This window comes from Dipteris shenzhenensis, chromosome 23 (genome assembly GCF_047967505.1).
Source record: "Dipteris shenzhenensis isolate YYH24624 ecotype China chromosome 23, Dip_SZ_1.0, whole genome shotgun sequence".
In the NCBI taxonomy this organism is placed as follows: Eukaryota; Viridiplantae; Streptophyta; class Polypodiopsida; order Gleicheniales; family Dipteridaceae; genus Dipteris; species Dipteris shenzhenensis.
In genome coordinates, this window is record NC_141618.1 from 13,828,162 (window position 1) to 13,845,487 (window position 17,326).

General features: G+C 43.9%; 1 protein-coding gene and 1 pseudogene across 2 annotated transcripts; both read left to right on the plus strand.

Annotated features, from left to right (window-relative positions):
- The first annotated feature begins 364 nt into the window (after positions 1-364).
- On the plus strand, positions 365-2,337 carry LOC147887022 (uncharacterized). Its single transcript, XM_087394005.1, has 3 exons — positions 365-594; positions 784-1,302; positions 1,633-2,337. The coding sequence occupies exons 1-3, from the start codon at positions 426-428 to the stop codon at positions 2,100-2,102; spliced, it is 1,158 nt and encodes a 385-aa protein (XP_087250131.1). The 5' UTR covers positions 365-425; the 3' UTR covers positions 2,103-2,337.
- Positions 2,338-6,545: 4,208 nt separating this feature from the next.
- LOC147887023 (uncharacterized) lies at positions 6,546-17,273 on the plus strand (annotated as a pseudogene). Its single transcript, XR_015543191.1, has 2 exons — positions 6,546-7,382; positions 17,008-17,273. The product of XR_015543191.1 is annotated as an uncharacterized LOC147887023 (transcript).
- Positions 17,274-17,326: the final 53 nt, after the last annotated feature.

Here is a 17,326-nt window from a genome sequence, read left to right on the forward strand (position 1 = left end):
GGAGCAGCAGCAGAACAGAGCGGGAGGGAGCAGCAGCAGAACGGAGCGGGGAACGCGTAGAGCGGGAGACGGTGAAGGTGTGAGGAGGGAGTCGTGAGGATGGAGGGTACATAGCTTGGCAGCTGATGGAGCTTGGCGGTTGATGCTGATTGCATTCATTGCATTGCATTGCATTTTTCAATTCAAAATTCCCTCCTCCCTCCCCTCGTCGCGGTTTTGCTCTCCCTCCCTTGGCAACACGGGGCGAAACGTCGCTCCCTCCCCTCGCGACAAGTGGCGGTCCTCTCCCTCCTTAATATAGAATAGAATAGAATAGATAGAATAGAAGTATAGATATAGATATAGATATAGATAACAAGCCATACAGCCTCGCGTATACTTCTTACCTGCTACTTTACCAAAGCTCATTTCCCTACACTCGGCTTATGGCATCTGCTCTTTTCCCGAATTGTTCTTTATCTTCCTTCACAACCCACACACATAACAGCAACTCGGCGCCCGGCTTCCATGATCGGCTCTCGTTCCTCTGCAGTCGTTCGCAGCCCCTCTCACTGCGTTGGAGTTTCAATAGCAATTCTCTTTCCCACTTTGGAGGTCTGTGCCCCCTCTTTTTACGCCCTTTTTTAGATATTATAATGCAGCGGATAAGTCTTCGTGATTCTCTCATATGACTATATGAGACTGCTCCTTTTCCTAGGACTGCTCGTTTTCCTGGAATAACGTTGTTAGGATTCGACCAAGCTGCCTTCTGGAATAAATTTGTAAGCCCGTTGCAATATGTAGATCACATATTGAGCAGGCTGTCAAGAAGAATGGCGACCGTCGATGAGCCGATCATAACGAATCCGCCTTCAATCGACACGGTTCCTGATCTGCAAGCCCTTGGAGAGGAAATTATCGAGGTTCAGCTGACGCCTCATGATATGTGGTCATGGAATTCTCAGACTCACTGGAAACACTGGCATGGATTGTGGGCGATGTACCAACCATTGCAAGGTCCAGAGATTGTGAAAACATATAAATCTGTCAGATCACTCTGGCCCGTGGACGAACGCAGGATTCATTTATACCATCGCAATCAGTGGTATGCGACGACTGGAGAAGGCCCGGACATCAACTGGGAAGGCGGACCATGGGCGATGTACGAGCTGAAGCACAGTCTTCCTGATGGTATATGGCATCCGAATTCACTGGATCACCGGATTCTTCAATTTCCAAACGGGGATTTAGGATGGGTGCAGTCAGCATTGAAGCCGAACGATCCCAAGTGTGTCGTTTTTAACGAGCTTCATTTCATGGCATGTAAAGTATCTGTTCCTTAAATGGCCTTTCTCTTATTCTCTTTTCCACAGAGATAATTTGCTCCCTGTACTGTAGCATTTGGGCGGGAGAGAGTGTAACAGAAATCTGTGCTGCAAGAGAGACTCTTATACAATTTGCTACAGTGAAGATCTCTTTCGAAACGAGACGAAAAAATGGATAGATACGACGGGGTCAAAATTTTAAGAGACTTAACTTCAAAAGAAAAAACCACAAATCTATTTTTATGTTTTATACTGTACACTGAGTTCCAGCTTGTTTTCTGAGCTCGACTTGTGAATGCGGTCTCATTATGGCGTTTGACTCTTGCAGCTCCAAATGCTAGAATAGCTGTTATTCTTGGTTACGACTTTGAAGAGAAGATGGGAGTGGCAATCCAGCTTGAGGAGGCCCGGGACACTGAAAAAAGACCTGAGGCTTCATGGAAGGGTAGCATTTGGAAGCACCATAGGGACGCTCTTGTTGCGAACAGAGAGGAGCCAGAAGGGAAATTTATTGGAAATGAAATGAGTATCACCACTTCTCTTGTCCAGACCACACAGAAGGCCCTTTGGAAGGGCTTCAAGGGAGGACTGGAGGATAGTGAAGCTACAACATACACATTGGTCCATCTTCCGAATGGGGTCACAGCTTGTGCACCTAAGACACCTGCTATTGGGAAGGCTCATGAATACTATGTGAGTTGGCTAGTGAATGAAAGTCAGATTAGGGTTCTTTCAGTAAGATACTTTGCTGATGGACGTTTACAATATGTGAAATCTGGCACCTATAACAAGGTGTAAGATGGTCCACTAAATATTGGGAGCATAGTCATCTAGGGTTGTAAGGTGCATCCCATCATGATATTTTAGTCAATTGTGTAGTGTTATTTAGCAATAGCTACGGCCTTAGATGTTGTATCTCCAATAGTGAGACTTCAAGGCCATTGTAAGTTAATGTATTGTGTTCTAGCTGGTACATAAGGGTGATGTGCTATAAAAATTGTGACAATGGCATTGTATTGTGGTGTATTTGACAGTATACTAGAAATTGGTGGGGTTACTTCTTGTGTTCACATTTGTTGTTTTCGTGTGTATGGGAGAGTCAATTCAACTTCTTACGTTCATCCTCAGGTTCAACATTTGTCTCACAACTTTTCTTATGGCAAAATTATCAGACAAAATGTCCAATCAGTGAGAAAGTAATACTTTTTTCGGCATCGAAATTAGGTTTCAAACATGAATCCAAGTCTCAATCAAGGTCTAATATAAAAAACACATCTTGTAAAATAGGATTATGCTTTGGAAGGGTCTTTATTTGCTTGCTGTTTTTGTTTGGATCACACATAAAAATTCAAGTATTAGATGCTAGACTTAGTCATACAGGTTTGATTTGTGGGCTTAGTCACATATGGTGGGTAGGGCACCTTATTAACCTCTTCATTAATCATTTGGAGTCTAACTTCGCCCTTTGTGTAGCTTGAAATGAGGGGTGGAAGACAGGCCACCCGACAGGGTCTAGGTGCTCAAATGAATGAGCATTGCACTTGGCCTTGTGGAAACAAGCCCTATGCCATTTAGAGGCCGTCTACATGACTCAAACGTTGCATTGTACTTGTGTGATAATTTTGAGAGTTGTTTGATGTTGAAACTAAGATTTGATTAAGGTCTTAGTTACACACACACACACACACATGCATTTTCATGCTTCCAATAGTGTGTTCTTAAATCTTAACTTGAATAGGTGTTACTAATTTCTTTTGGACCTCTCTCTCTCTCTCCCCCCTTGCAAAACAAATGTGGGAAGGCCCATGAGCAATCATTCATGCTCTCTATTGTCTTTATGTCTTGTATAATTTTAAAGGGTGAGCAACCATTGACACAAAGGTGTAAGTGTTGGCCAATTACATAAAGACCTTGTGGGTCCAAGGTAATTATGACTCACTTGTCATTACCTTGCTCTCTTTGGTTCCGATTCCTTCCTCTGTTGTTTTGTTTTGGGCAATGTATATAATTTTCGAGGGTGAAGCAAGCATGATGTGGGGTTTTTAATTTTGGCAATGTTATAATTTTGTAGAGTGAGCAATTTTGATGTGGAGAGTCACTTTTAGCTCCACGAATTGAAGGAAAGTTTAGTGACTTACCAAGTGCTGCTAGCCTCGCTTAGAAAATATTTAAGTTAGTTGAGTCAATTCTAAGCTCTTTGAGCATCTTGTAGGCTATGTCCATCACTTCTATCTATATATCAATAAAGCATTGCTTTAATTATTTTTTTATTTTTAAAAATCATTGATGTGCTTTGGCCTATTGGGTTGGGGGTGGTTATTTTGTACGACATGTAAGGTTCATAAATGGAAGCGTATTTAGATGCATTTGATAAGATGGTGTTTTCAAAATACTTCCCTAATGTAATTCTATGTCCCGAGGGTGCTTTTAGAAGCAAAGTGACAAAATGTATAAGTAGGGGAAATTTGATTTTCAAAAAAAATTATAAGAAAGATAAATGTGGAGGTATTTTAAGTGTACTTGCTTGCACTTTGTTAGAGGGAAAGGTTTGGGAAATAAGAGCTTTGACCTAGTATCGCGATTAAAATTTCAAATTGGCTGGTTGGATTAAAGTCAATAGGAAATAAACCAATTAGAATTTTAGGATTTTTAATTAGAGCTTGTTCATGCGGGAGGGGTGTTGTGTCCATATGAAAAAACAGACCAGCAACCAAGTTTTTCTACTGGCCTTCAGCACAACGACTGCTCCAAAACTGCTACATGTGAACCTAATTCGAAATATCACATGCAACGTGGTTGCCAACTTGCCGAGTTCGAGTGAAGAGACTCTTATTTGCTAGTCAATTTCAAATTTACTAGTTAGTGGGAAAACGAGTGGAATTTTGTCCGTGATGAGTGCGGACAAGGGCTTCGTTGGATAGATCGTAAAATATATTCGGTGGTACGTCGTCTTACACGCGTTCATGAACACGATGGCCATACAGCCATACAGCCTCGCGTATAGGTCTGCTTATGGCATCTGCTCTTCTACCAAAGCTCATTTCCCTACACTCAGCTTATGGCATCTGCTCTTTTCCCGAATTGTTCTTTATCTTCCTTCACAACTCACACACCTAACAGCAACTCGGCAACGCCTGGCTTCCATGATCGGCTCCCGTTATTCTGCATTCGTTCGCAGCCCCTCTCACCGCGTTGGAGTTTCAATGGCAATTCTCTTTCCCACTTTGGAGGTCTGTGCCCCCTCTTTTTTCGCCCTTTTTTAGATATTATAATGCAGCGGATAAGTCTTCGTGATTCTCTCATATGACTATAAGGGACTGCTCCTTTCCTAGGACTGCTCGTTTTCCTGGAATAACGTTGTTAGGATTCGACCAAGTTGACTTCTGTAATAACTTTGTAAGCCGGTTGCAGATGTCAATCTGTCTGCACCCAATATACGATCAAGCTGTAAGAGAGCATCATGTACCTCGGATCTCCAAATCGATAGTCAAGAAGAAGAATTATCTTCTTCTCTGCATCACAATCCAAACCCCTTTCCATCCCAGTCTAGTAGTTGACGGACCACCCGAAGAAGACTCACATGATGAAAAACTCCACGTAAGATTTTCTTCAATTGGGGCTGAAGACCTTACGACAAATCACTCAAACGTTCAGGCTCACGAAGTAGATGAGGATCAACCAATCGTTGAGAAACATGATCATGCAAATGAAAGCACGCAGCTACATGCATTAGGAAAAAAGGGAGCTCATTTTAGAAATTCACACAATAAAATATGACATAAACTTATTGCCATATGGTGCAGAATTCGTATTTCTGACATCACCGACACGTCCAGAGCCGGCCAAAACCCCTGAAAGGCTTTTAAAACATCGAAAAAGGGCCCCCGGAGGCCCGAAAAAGGCAAAAAAGCCTCGGAAAGCAACCCATACAAATGAAAGCGATTTGACAAGTCCAAGCATCCAAGGGACCGTTTTCGACATTTTAAAAGCCTTTCTGGGTGTTTTGGCCCACTCCGGACACTTCGGTGATGTCAGAAATACCAAATTCTTCACTTTATGTCAGATATAATAAAGTAGCTCAAGTGTCCTCATTGAATGCAAACTCGACCGCATTTCTTTTGTTTTCCTTTTTCTAAAATTGTCAACGTTACGTTGGCTCTTCGTTGATTGGTGGAAGGCTATTCTCTTTCTTGGTTGAAAGGACCCAAAATGAGCTCCCTTTTTTCCTAATAATATAGACAACAATGATGTATACGCTAAAGACAAAGATGGCTGAAATGATCTGCACGATTGGTTCGAGAGCTCAAATGTGCAAAACAAGATTCATGATTTCACAACCGTACTAGAGGAAAATCATCATGAATGATGTGATGACAATTCCATAGAAGACGAAGCTGATGCAGGCAAAGAAATTGACGATGATTGTGGCACTTTCGATGAGGCTATTGCAGATGCAGACTCTGATGCAAGCTTGCATGCTTATGTTGCATCAAACCTGTAGACCATCATGAGCCTAGCAAAGGAAAAGACAAAAATCGAGGGGCCGCTGCCTATGCAATTCATTCTGACAGAGAAGATGATGGATGAGAAGTTGGCGCTGAAGGTGGTATCCAAGGAGACATTGATAATCCTAAAGATGCAAACGCAGATGGTGACAACGATGTTGATCTTGGCAATGAGGAAGTTGCATGCAAAATTATCGAAAGAGATCATGGCAACGAACAAGATTGAGGCTCCAGAAATGTAGATTTAGCTCATGTAGATGGTGCACAGGAAAATGAAGTGTACATGATCTACATGATTCGTTTCTGCACGACTCTAGTTTCTACATGTGATAACGTGGAAGATGAAGGTAATGGCCGCGTGGAGGTATAAGGGAAAAGCCCAAGGTGGAAGGTGAGGCGTTACATCATCCACTCGGATCTTTGTTCAGAAAATGTGGATCTTTCTTCAGAAAATGTCCCGTTCACCACCTTTAAAGATTATCACGTACACGATTGATTCTTCGACCACACTCCATACATCTCCATTCATGCTCTCGCATCCCGCTCACGTACAGTTTACGCTTTTCATATTAGCAGCCACTCCCCAGCTGCTTTGCCCAGAGCTCAGTACCCTGCAATATCTGGCATCTGCTCTCTTCCTGTACTGTTTTTATTAATCGTCCTTCACCACTTAACACATCACAGGAACGCCAGGTTTCCATCCGCTCTCGTTCATTTGCAGCACCTCTCAGTTGGAGTTTAGCAGCTTCGGGTTTCAAAGACAATTCTCTCTCCCACTTCGGGTTTCCCTGTCCCCCTCTTTTGCTTTTGTTCATCCAGCGGATCAGTCTTCGTGATTCTCTCACACGATTATAGGATTGCTAGTTTTCCTGACATAACGAAGGGATACCTTTGCTAGGATTTTACCAAAGCGCTCTTGCTTTGTTATCTTGATGCAGCGGATCGCTGCTTGTGATTCTCTCACATGATTATAGGACTTGGAATAATATAACAAAGGGAGTTTGTTGTAGGACTCGACCGAAGCCGAATTCTGTGACGACTTTTGTAAGGCCTTCACACTTGAGCAGGGTATCAAGAAGAATGGCGACAGTCGACGAGCTGACCATGACAAATCCGCCTTCAAACCACACGATTCCTGACCTGGAAGGCGTTGGAGAGGAAATTGTCCAGGTTCAGCTGACGCCGCATGATATGTGGTCATGGAATTCTCAGACTCATTGGAAACACTGGCATGGATTGTGGGTGATGTACTAACCATTGCAAGGTCCAGGGATTGTGAAAACATACAAGTCTGTCAGATCACTGTGGCCCGTGGATAAAGATAGGATTCAATTATACCACCGTAATCAGTGGTATGCGACTACGGGAGATGGCCCCGACATCAACTGGAAAGGCGGACCATGGGCAATGTACGAGCTGAAGCACAGTCTCTTCCTGCTGGAATATGGCATCCGAATTCACTGGATCACCCGCGCTCTTCAATTTCCAAACGGGGATTTAGGATGGGTGCAGTTAGCACTAAAGCCGAACGATTCCAAGTGTGTAGTTTTCAACAAGCTTCATTTCATTGCATGTAAAGTATCTGTTCCATTTCATGCCCTTGCTCTTATTCAGATTTGCTCTCCTGCACAGTGTTGGAATTAAGACCTGATTAAGGTCATGCATTAGAATAATCAAGGGTGATGCCAATCGGCACAACCGTTTTCAACCGTCATGGGCACATCTATGTAATCGAGCTATCATCAATGAATATACAACAGTTTCTCCTCGTATGCGCACAACTCTGTGTATTTCCACATGGTATCAGAGGCCAGCTGGGGCCCAAACCAGCCACGCTTTTGCCATAGGCATGGCCTGTTGATTCTCCTCAATGAAGGAGCAAATGCAGATAACGCAGTCCTGCATAGAGGTAGCCTCCCACCCATAAAAAGAGGAGAAGTGCGAACACAACAACACAAAGCAACTATAGACGCGCTTGGTAGACGCGCAAAATAGCGGGCGCGTCTATAGGCGTCGTTTTAGTAGAGAAATTACGGTCGCGTCTATTAGCGCGGCTAAATGCTCGTCTCCTTGCGCGTCAATCCCCGCGTTTATTTGCGCGTTAGACCAAAGAAAATACGGACCCGTCTACCATCCCATTTATTAGCGCGTTTATTTACGCGGGTATTAGCGCGTTTATCTGCGCGTTTACACTGAGACTCAGACGCGCATTTAGACGCGTAAATAGACGCGCTCCAGAGAATACAGAAAGTGAGATTTTGGTGTACATCATTGCTTTCCAAACATTGCCCATGATTACCAAAGCACATAATTTTTTGCAAGCCCACATATACAAGAATTAAGGGAAATGAGGAGAATGAGACAATATGTAAAATAGTTTTGCTAATATCAATTGTGGGGCTACGGTTCAATCTCATCCTCAATGAGATCAACCCTTGCCAAACTATCTACTTCAAAATCCAAACAAGTGTTTAGATCTACAAATACATTCAACCCACTACTACTTGTGCCACTCATGTGCTCATCGAAATCAAGATCTCCAATGGTAGGCTCGTCCTCACGAGTAATGCCGGCCTCAATATCTATATCTCCTATCTCATGATCATCCTCCTCTCTTGTATCACGGTCATCATCACGTCCATGGCCATGATCATCCTCCATATGCTCCATATTAGTAAATGTACTATACATCACTTTGGAACGTGGCATAATAGGTATGACATGCCACCACCTATTATTATCCACCATTGGTTGATAGACAACCTAATTCAAACACAAATACAATCATGTTACTTTTCTTGCATCAAATATTTAAAAGCGAGTATTTTTATGTGTGTGCACAGTACCTGTTCACATTGTTGCGGTAGTATTAGTGTGTCCTTCCTACTTTGCCAAAACTTTGTGGAGTCAATAGTTACAAAGCCACTTGCATGGCGTTTGATTGTTGCATTAGGGCCTCTTTCCACCACGTCCTTAAACCACTTTACATTGAAAACATACACAAAGAAGTGTCGAAAGTCAAGCATAATGATATCTTGGATTATGCCACAATAATCATCCATGACTCCATTGGCTCCCTCAAAGCTAGCAATGATGCCGCAATCTTGTGTGTTTCTCTTATCATCAATCCGTTGTGTTCGAAAATGCTTGCCCTCACACCATATAGCATTGAACATAGTGCACTACACCAAGAAAAAATCAATTAAATAAGCAATCTAAATTATAAAAAGCTCCTAACTTATACATAACATTCTATATACCGACCTTGCTCATGCATCCCCTAGCATACTCCCATTCTTCCATTGTGATATGCATCCCCTCGTCTTTCTCTGCTTTCTCCATTTCATCAAGTAGCCAATCCACATGAATATCCTTTGGAAGTGCTCTTAGACGCTGAGGGTATGGCACACGAGATCCGTGGTGTGTACGAAAGAGGGCCCTTTCTTCTTGTCTTCTTGCCTTTGCATCCTCGTATCTTGTCACCCATCTTTTCATCACATCACTATTAAGCACGCAAAAGAGGTTGATACTATTACGCAACTCCGTGTCTATTACTTTGTTGCGTCCTTTTCCTTGAGGCACAATAGAGGTCATCCTTAGGTCTTCATCATCTCTCCATAGTCGTGGGAGAGAGCTATCCACATCAACAAGAAACTCAGAAATATATACAAGTGACTCTTGTACCAACCAACCCTCGGCCATGCTACCTTCGGGTCTTGCATTTTGTCTCACGAAGCCCTTCAAGGTCTTCATGAAGCGCTCGAGGAAGAACAACCATCGTGCATGTATAGTACCGCATATAGCAATCTCATCCACCAAATGTACTATGAGATGTAGTTGGCTTGTGAGAATAGAACGTGGAAATGTCTCCTCCACTAAACAAACTGCCTCCACCGACATAACTGGAGCATTCTCAAGCGTGGTGGGATCTATTTCCTTTGAGCTCACATACCTCACAAGCTCGCCCATCTTGTAAATACAATCTTTCACGTCCTTTGATGCACTACGTGAAATGCTAGTAGGTAGTATGAACTGAACCCGCGAGGAGGTGGTTGATTAGTTGCTTATAGCTATTCACTCACAAATTTGAAAGGAAAAAGATATTATGCATATAAAATACTTACTTGGAGCATCTTGTGCCAATCATGAGATTTCAAGCCATATAATTGCTCTACACCTCTTTTCTTGCTCTTTGTAAAGGCTCCCTTCAAACACCTCATGCATCCAGTGGGAGTACGAATTGTAGTAATAGCGCGCTTCACCGTCGCCATCTGTAGCTTTGATAACATCCACGGTGCACGAGGTAAAAAAACACGCCCATTTGGTCTCTCTTGAGGCCAAGCTTCACGCATCCTTCCTGTGGTACGTAGATCCTCCCTTATGCCTGCCGAATCTCGTGTCCCATTCAAATGCTCCCAAATGGTAGATGCCACATTCTTGAAGATATGCATGGGATCGAGCAGGTGATTGATCTTGTGGTGGGACCAATATGGTAAACAATAAAAGATGGAGTATCTAAACAAAATATGGTGTTAGCGTGCAATCCTCACTTTCAACCAATATAGCCAATCTTTACTTCCAGCCAATAGTTACAAATCCTTACCGGCTCATGCCAAGTGGTGGAGGAGTCGTGGAACCGTCCCAAATTCTCATCCAATCTCCCGCGGTGAGTGATTGTGGGAGGACTTCATTCCAAGGGGCAACATATCTAGGATGATCAGGTGGGAGAAATCGATGGTGATTCTCATAGATGACCTTATTTAATGCGTCTGCCCGTGAGGCAACTAGCGAAGGACCACAAACAGGACATGCATGGTAACCCGATGTAGTGAGACCTGAAACAATAGATGCAATTAAGAGTGGAAGGTGGGTTTAGGGTGCCACGTCCTTGCCTATTCATAATTAAAAAATGCAATGCTTACCTGAACACTCGCCATAGCCTGGGAAGTCATGCATCGTCCACATCAAGACTGCTTTGCAGTTGAAGTCTCGTGACGAGGGAGACCTGCTCACATCATGCACCTCGATACCTCTCCAAAGTATCTCTAGCTCATCAATCAAAGGCTCCAAATAAACATCAGGATTTTTGACTTTATGCTTCCCTGGAATTAGAAGGGACAGCATGACATGTCCTTTCTTAATAGCCATAGAGGGTGGAAGATTGTAATTCACCAATACCACTGGCCATACACTGTAAGACGTGCTTTTGAGACCAAATGGGTTCACACCGTCCATACCCAATCCAAGTCTCAAGCTCCTAGGTTCTTCCTTGAAGCTTGGCCATGTGTCTTCAATATGCTTCCACGCAGGAGAGTCCGCAGGAGTTCTCCACTTGCCATCGGTTGATCGATGGGAGGAATGCCATGACATGAGCTCTGCAATAGATTTGCACTTGAACATATGTTGGATGCGAGGGATTATGGGAAAATGTCGCAATACCTTACGAGGCACGTCCAAGGTTTTGAGATCTGCTCTATATCTTGCCTCTCCACAAGTAGGACACTCTCTTGCATCCTTATGTAGTCCACGAAACAAAACGCAATCGTTGACACATGCATGGATGCGCTTGTAATCTAATCCTCCAAGAGAGGTCACATGTTGCCTTGCCATATCTCTTGAGGTCGGTAATTTATTCTCCCTTGGAAGCATTTTACACAATAGCCTGCACGTGAAGACCATAAATGAGGAAAAGCATTCGAGTAATTGACCCACGCGCATAATTCACCATGTTTGCAAAATCGACTTTAAAGCTTACTTGAGTAATGCATTCAAACTTGCATTGCTCCATCCATAGATGGTTTGCAAGTTTAGTAACTCAAGGGAGGCACGTAGAACAGAGAATGTGCACCCCTCAAACAGTGGAGTCGATGCTGCGGTAAAAAGATCATCCTGCTCCATGCTATTATCCCTCCCTTGATGGACATATAAATCCCGCACCATATCATCAAACACCTCCTCCTCTACGGCTTCATGAGGTAATGGTGGAGGGCTACTATCACCATCACTCCATGCATCCGTAACGGTCCCTCCTGAAGATCCCACCTCATATCGCCGACGCTTCGCCTCCTCACGACGGGCATAGGGTAACATGTGCGGGTGTGGCACTGCATCCTGTATCAAATTAAAACGGGATCATTATAACTCAAACATATGAACACCCATAGATATCTCAATCAACCTTAACTTACAAATCCTTACCCTGTTTACGGTCACATCCCATTCTCCATACTTTGAGATATGATTGAGCGTAATCCTGCGTGCACGATACATGTTTCCTTGACATCGATCACACAGACATTTGATTTTTTGCTCCAACCACATTTCGCGATGGTGGATACGGAGGGATTCATCCTCACTGGAGCTGCTTGTTGAAGATGGAGACATCCTACAAACAAACAACCCACCAAATTTGCTCTTCTTCAAATGCTTAACTTAAAAAACTCTGTGTTGCGTCTATCTTCACGTCTATAGTCGCGTCTAATTCCGCGTCTAAATGCCCGTCTACTCTGTGTATTTTAACGCGCATTTAGACGCGCTAATAGACGCGCATACTCTGTGTATTCAGACGCGACTATAGACGCGCTAATAGACGCGACTATACCCGCGACTTTTAAACATGCTTTTCGGCACGCCGCTCTCTTTGCTTTTCTTTTAACTACTTAAACTTCGCGAGCGGCTTTCCTTCTTCTTTATTAGCACTTCTATAGATTCGAAGCTCCCATACACAGTTCCAAGCTTTCACTCAAGACAAAAGAGCCGTACCTACACAGCTTGCTTCCAAGCCTAAAGAAGAGGAGGAGTACGAACAAGGAGAAGAAACAAGCTTGGAAAAGAAAGATCCTTCCATACCTTTTTCCAGGTAAGTCCTTTTGAAGTTGTTCTTGCTTGCCTTTTCCAGTTTTGTACTCTTTCGCATCCACGAAACGCAGCATCTAGGTATGAGCGACACGTTCTTTTGTCGGGCGAAACGTCCTTTTCCACTTTTGAGTATTCTCGACTGTCAGAGCGCGTGTATAGAGGCGTCTGAGGGCGCGTCTAAACTCGCGTCTACAGGCGCATCTATATGCGCGTCTGAGAAGAGCCAGACACTCACAGACGCGAATATAGACGCCTCCACAGACGCTATGTTAAACGGAGTTTTAAACGAAGTTTTAGACGCGATTTTAGACGCGCTGTGTAACGCACTGTTAGACGGATTCTAGAACGGACTGTTAGACGCTTTTTTAAACGGAGGGTTAAACGAAGTGTTAGACGCTCTGTTAGACGCGTTTATAGACGCGCAGATCAGACGGGTCTGTAGACGCGCTCTGACAGAGCCTCTTTTTTTTTTTTCCCCCTTTCTTCTCAGCTCCCAAAGTAATAGATTTGTTTATTTTTTTCCAGTTCAAGATGTGGCCAGGAAGTGCTTCTAGCTCACCTGATCCGCGGGAATCGATATGGAAGGATTTATATAATCTTTTAGGACACCCTCCTAGTCCTGCGGAGTTATACGGGTACATGACGGGTACCCTTAACACTCCCCAGGAGTCGGCAGTACAGACTCCGAGCCACCCCACACCGCCTGAGATCACCCCAGCGGAGTCCGCACAGCCGTCTTATGCCCCGTCTTATGCCCCTTCCCCCGTACCGTCTTATGCCCCTTCCCCCATGCCGTCTTATGTACCGTCTTATGCCCCTTCCCCCATGCCGTCTTATGTCCCTTCTGCCATCCCGTCTTATGCCCCTTCCCCCATGCCTTCAGGAGGTCCTTCTGCCTCAGCAAGCCGTCGACGTACTCCCCAGCCGTCGAGACTCGGTTCTCCAGCTACGAGTGGTCAGCGTAGTCCCGCGCGGTCCCCAGCTACGAGTGGCCAGCGTACGAGCTCGACACGACAGGGTAGCAGGCGTAGTAGCAGGGAGAGCGGTGGCAGATGCTGCTTTGGGCCATGTGGCGGTGAGGAGGAGGATGATTCAGATGATTTAGACGTGCCTCTGGGTGATGGTACGATTTATTATGACATCACCCAGACAGGAGGCATCTTGATGGATGCGCGGGGGAAGGACATAATGGCCTTCATGCGCTCTGTAATTGCTAACAATTACAGAGATTGCTTTATCCACTATAAAGACCACCCAAAGAGGTTGGCTGATGAGACCCTCGCTACTGTTCGCTCTAGGTATCCTAACCCCCCCAATCGCCAGTTCACAGATAAATGGGGGAAGTCAAAGATTGTTACGATACTTAGCAATAAAAGATCTTCCCTTAAGAGGCAGGCACTAGCGGAGCTTGCCAGACTTGAGGCAGGTCAACCTCCAAGGGGCCCGCCCCACACCGCTCAGAAGCGTGAGTGGAAGAAGGCAATGAAGTCAGCGAGGGAGGAGCCCAGTCTGCAGCACGTGGAGGCACGGAGGATCCAGATGGAGGAGTATGGGAGCGCGCATTTTGGAGCAGGGGGTGTTGACTCATGGGAGGCCCAATTTGTAAGTATCGATCTCAAATTATATTGCTTATGTAGTTTATTAGGAGGTTGGTTGTTTCTTTGTACTAATCCCTCCACAAAGTGTATCGCGGTCATGCAGCTTGAGATCGTGGGCAGATACCCTACTCCAGTGGAGACAGCCTACCACCGCCACCATCGCAGAGGAGATACATGGAGGCACTTCTATGATGACGGGTTGATTACTGAGGAGCAGTATACCCGAGCTACTGGACAGGCCCCCCAGGTATTTGAAAGTAATTAAATAATGCCAAAATTATAAGTAAAGATTTGATTTTTCATACATTGATATATGTTGTCCCTTGTTTACAGGGCACCCCTGCACAAGACGACGAGGAAGACGAGGAAGGAGGTGCAGAAGGCAGCGCAGAAGGGAGCGTGGAAGGCAGCGAGGATTAGTCGTAGAAGTAGTGCTACTATTCTTTTTTGTACTTAAAGCCATTGGCTTGGCTTCGTGCCTCTTGTATATAGACTCCTCTTATTTTTTGTACTTGAAGCCACATGACATGGCTTAGCTTCTTTATTCTTTGTACTTGGAGCCACATGACGTGGCTTACCTTCATGCTATATGTATATACAAGCACTTTTTGAGCTTTCAATTTTATTGCGTAATATTTTATTTGCAATTGTAATAAAAATGCTGTTGGCTGTAAGAATTGAATTACAGAATGTGGATATGGGATTCTTGTAACTATATAGCATACACAACATACACAGTATTCTGTAAAAATTTTTTTTTTAAAAAAAGGCGCGGCTATCAGTTCGTTTAAAAACGCGTTTATATGCGCGTCTGTCTGTTCGAAATGCGTTTATACGTGCGTCTATCAAAGCGTTTATAAGCGCGACTATATACGCGTGTATAAGCGCGTCTATACGCGCGTAAGTCTGATATATAGACGCGCTAATAGACGCGGGTCTTCTGACGTGCAAATAGACGCGCCCGTAAGTTTTTTATTTAGTTCATGAAACGCGTCTGTGCGCGCGTCTATGGGTGCTTTGTCTTGTTGTGGAAAAGACCATGGCGAAGGCACCCTCCAGCCCAGTCATGGAGAAAAACAGGGTGAATTGAAGACCCTGATTGTCACAAATGACAATGGCAGCCTCCTGCATGCAGAAAATGCAGGACACAACAAGGGAAAAATCCCACAAGACATGGCTGAAGGTGACGACCTGGCTACAGGCAAAGCAAACAAGCTTGAAGGTGGACTCCCGACCAACAGAGGAGAGGCGAAGCGCAAATCAAAGACCCTGAACGTCAAACATAACGAAATAGTGGACCTCCTGCCAAAGCAAGGACATGAAAAGATCCAAGAAGATGGCAAACTCCCGCCTGTCAAAAGAGGAGTGATAAACATCAACGGCAACCAGCTCTTGCCTGCAAATGGAGATAAAGATAGCACAAATGGCGGCCTCCAGCCAACGAAAGGACAAACGAACAAGTTTGATGGTAACCTCTACACTAGTTCTACGAAATTTCTTCCAAAGCCTCTGCATGATCTTGTGATCAGGGATCATCCAATGCTGCGGGTTATTTCCAAGGCCAAGAAGAAAACCTCACTGCGTCTCTGCATGACAATAAAATTGCCGTTTCATCCTAGGGAGATAGACGAAGCAGATTTTGCAAGACAGATCTGTGATTATACAGCGGATCAGGCTCCCAAAGCAAACATTGGATGCAAAACAGACGAAGGGATCAATGTTCATGCATCAATATGTGATGAAGAGGCAGCAAATAACGCAGATGAAGATGCAAACTTTGACGAAGGCCTTGCTGATCAAGGACACGACAAAGATGGCGAAGATGTTTCAAACGGCAGTGATGTACAACATGCAGATTGGGCTGGGAAAGATGAAAATGCTGACAATTGTGACACAGGCAACCAAATGCACTACACGACCTATTTCTTTGTTGTACTCCATGGCAGCTATGATTCGATAGTGCTAGTAGCTTATCTTCCAATCAAGCCAAACAGTGATGCAGCAGTTATTTCAAAGATGTTTTCATCGATGATCTTCAATTTCTCTCGCTTGAGGGGGAGAAAATGGATTCAAGCTCTAGAAATGAAGATAGTGGATGATACTGGAGTTATCAGAAGAAAACTAAACACAAATTTGATTATGCTGCTAATAATCCATGCTGAACTGGATCCTGGTTAATTGCATTGCATATTGTATATACATTATAGCATATAGAATAAAAAAAGGTGAAGCACCACATAATTTGGGGGTGCATCTCAATTGAATAAAATTCCGCTCTATTACTCTTAAAGACCTTATCAGTCTTAAGGGGGAGTGTTGGAATTAAGACCTGATTAAGGTCATGCATTAGAATAATCAAGCGGTGATGCCAATCGGCACAACCGTTTTCAACCGTCATGGGCACATCTATGTAATCGAGCTATCATCAATGAATATACAACAGTTTCTACTCGTATGTGCACAACTTTGTGTATTTCCACACACAGTGGCATAGATTGTACAGGAAGCTGTGTTGCAAGAGTGATTGGTGTAAAATTTGCTACAATGAATATGCCTTTGGAAACTAAAAGGAAAGTTTGTCTGAAATACAAGATTATATGGGGGTCAAACTCTAAAAAGACTTATTTAAAAAAAACCACCACATATTCATTTTCATGAAACCTTGACACTCTACATAAGTTTCAGCTTGTTTTCAAAGCTCAACTTTTGAATGAGTCTCATTATGATGTTTGACTTTTGTAGCTCCGCATGCTAGAATGGCAGTTATTCTTGGTTATGACTTTGAAGAAATGATGGGTGTAGCTATGTAGCTTGAGGAGGCTAGGGACACTGAAAAAAGACATGAGGCTTCATGGAAGGGTAGCATTTGGAAGCACCATAGGGATGCCCTTGTTACGAATAGAGAGGAGACATAAGGTCAATTTATTGAAAGGGAAATGAGCATCACCCCTAATCTTATTCTGACCACACGGAAGACGCATTGGAAGGGCTTCAGGGGAGGAAATTGAAGTTGTGGCATACACATTGGTCCATTTGGCACCTATAACAAGGTGTAAGATCA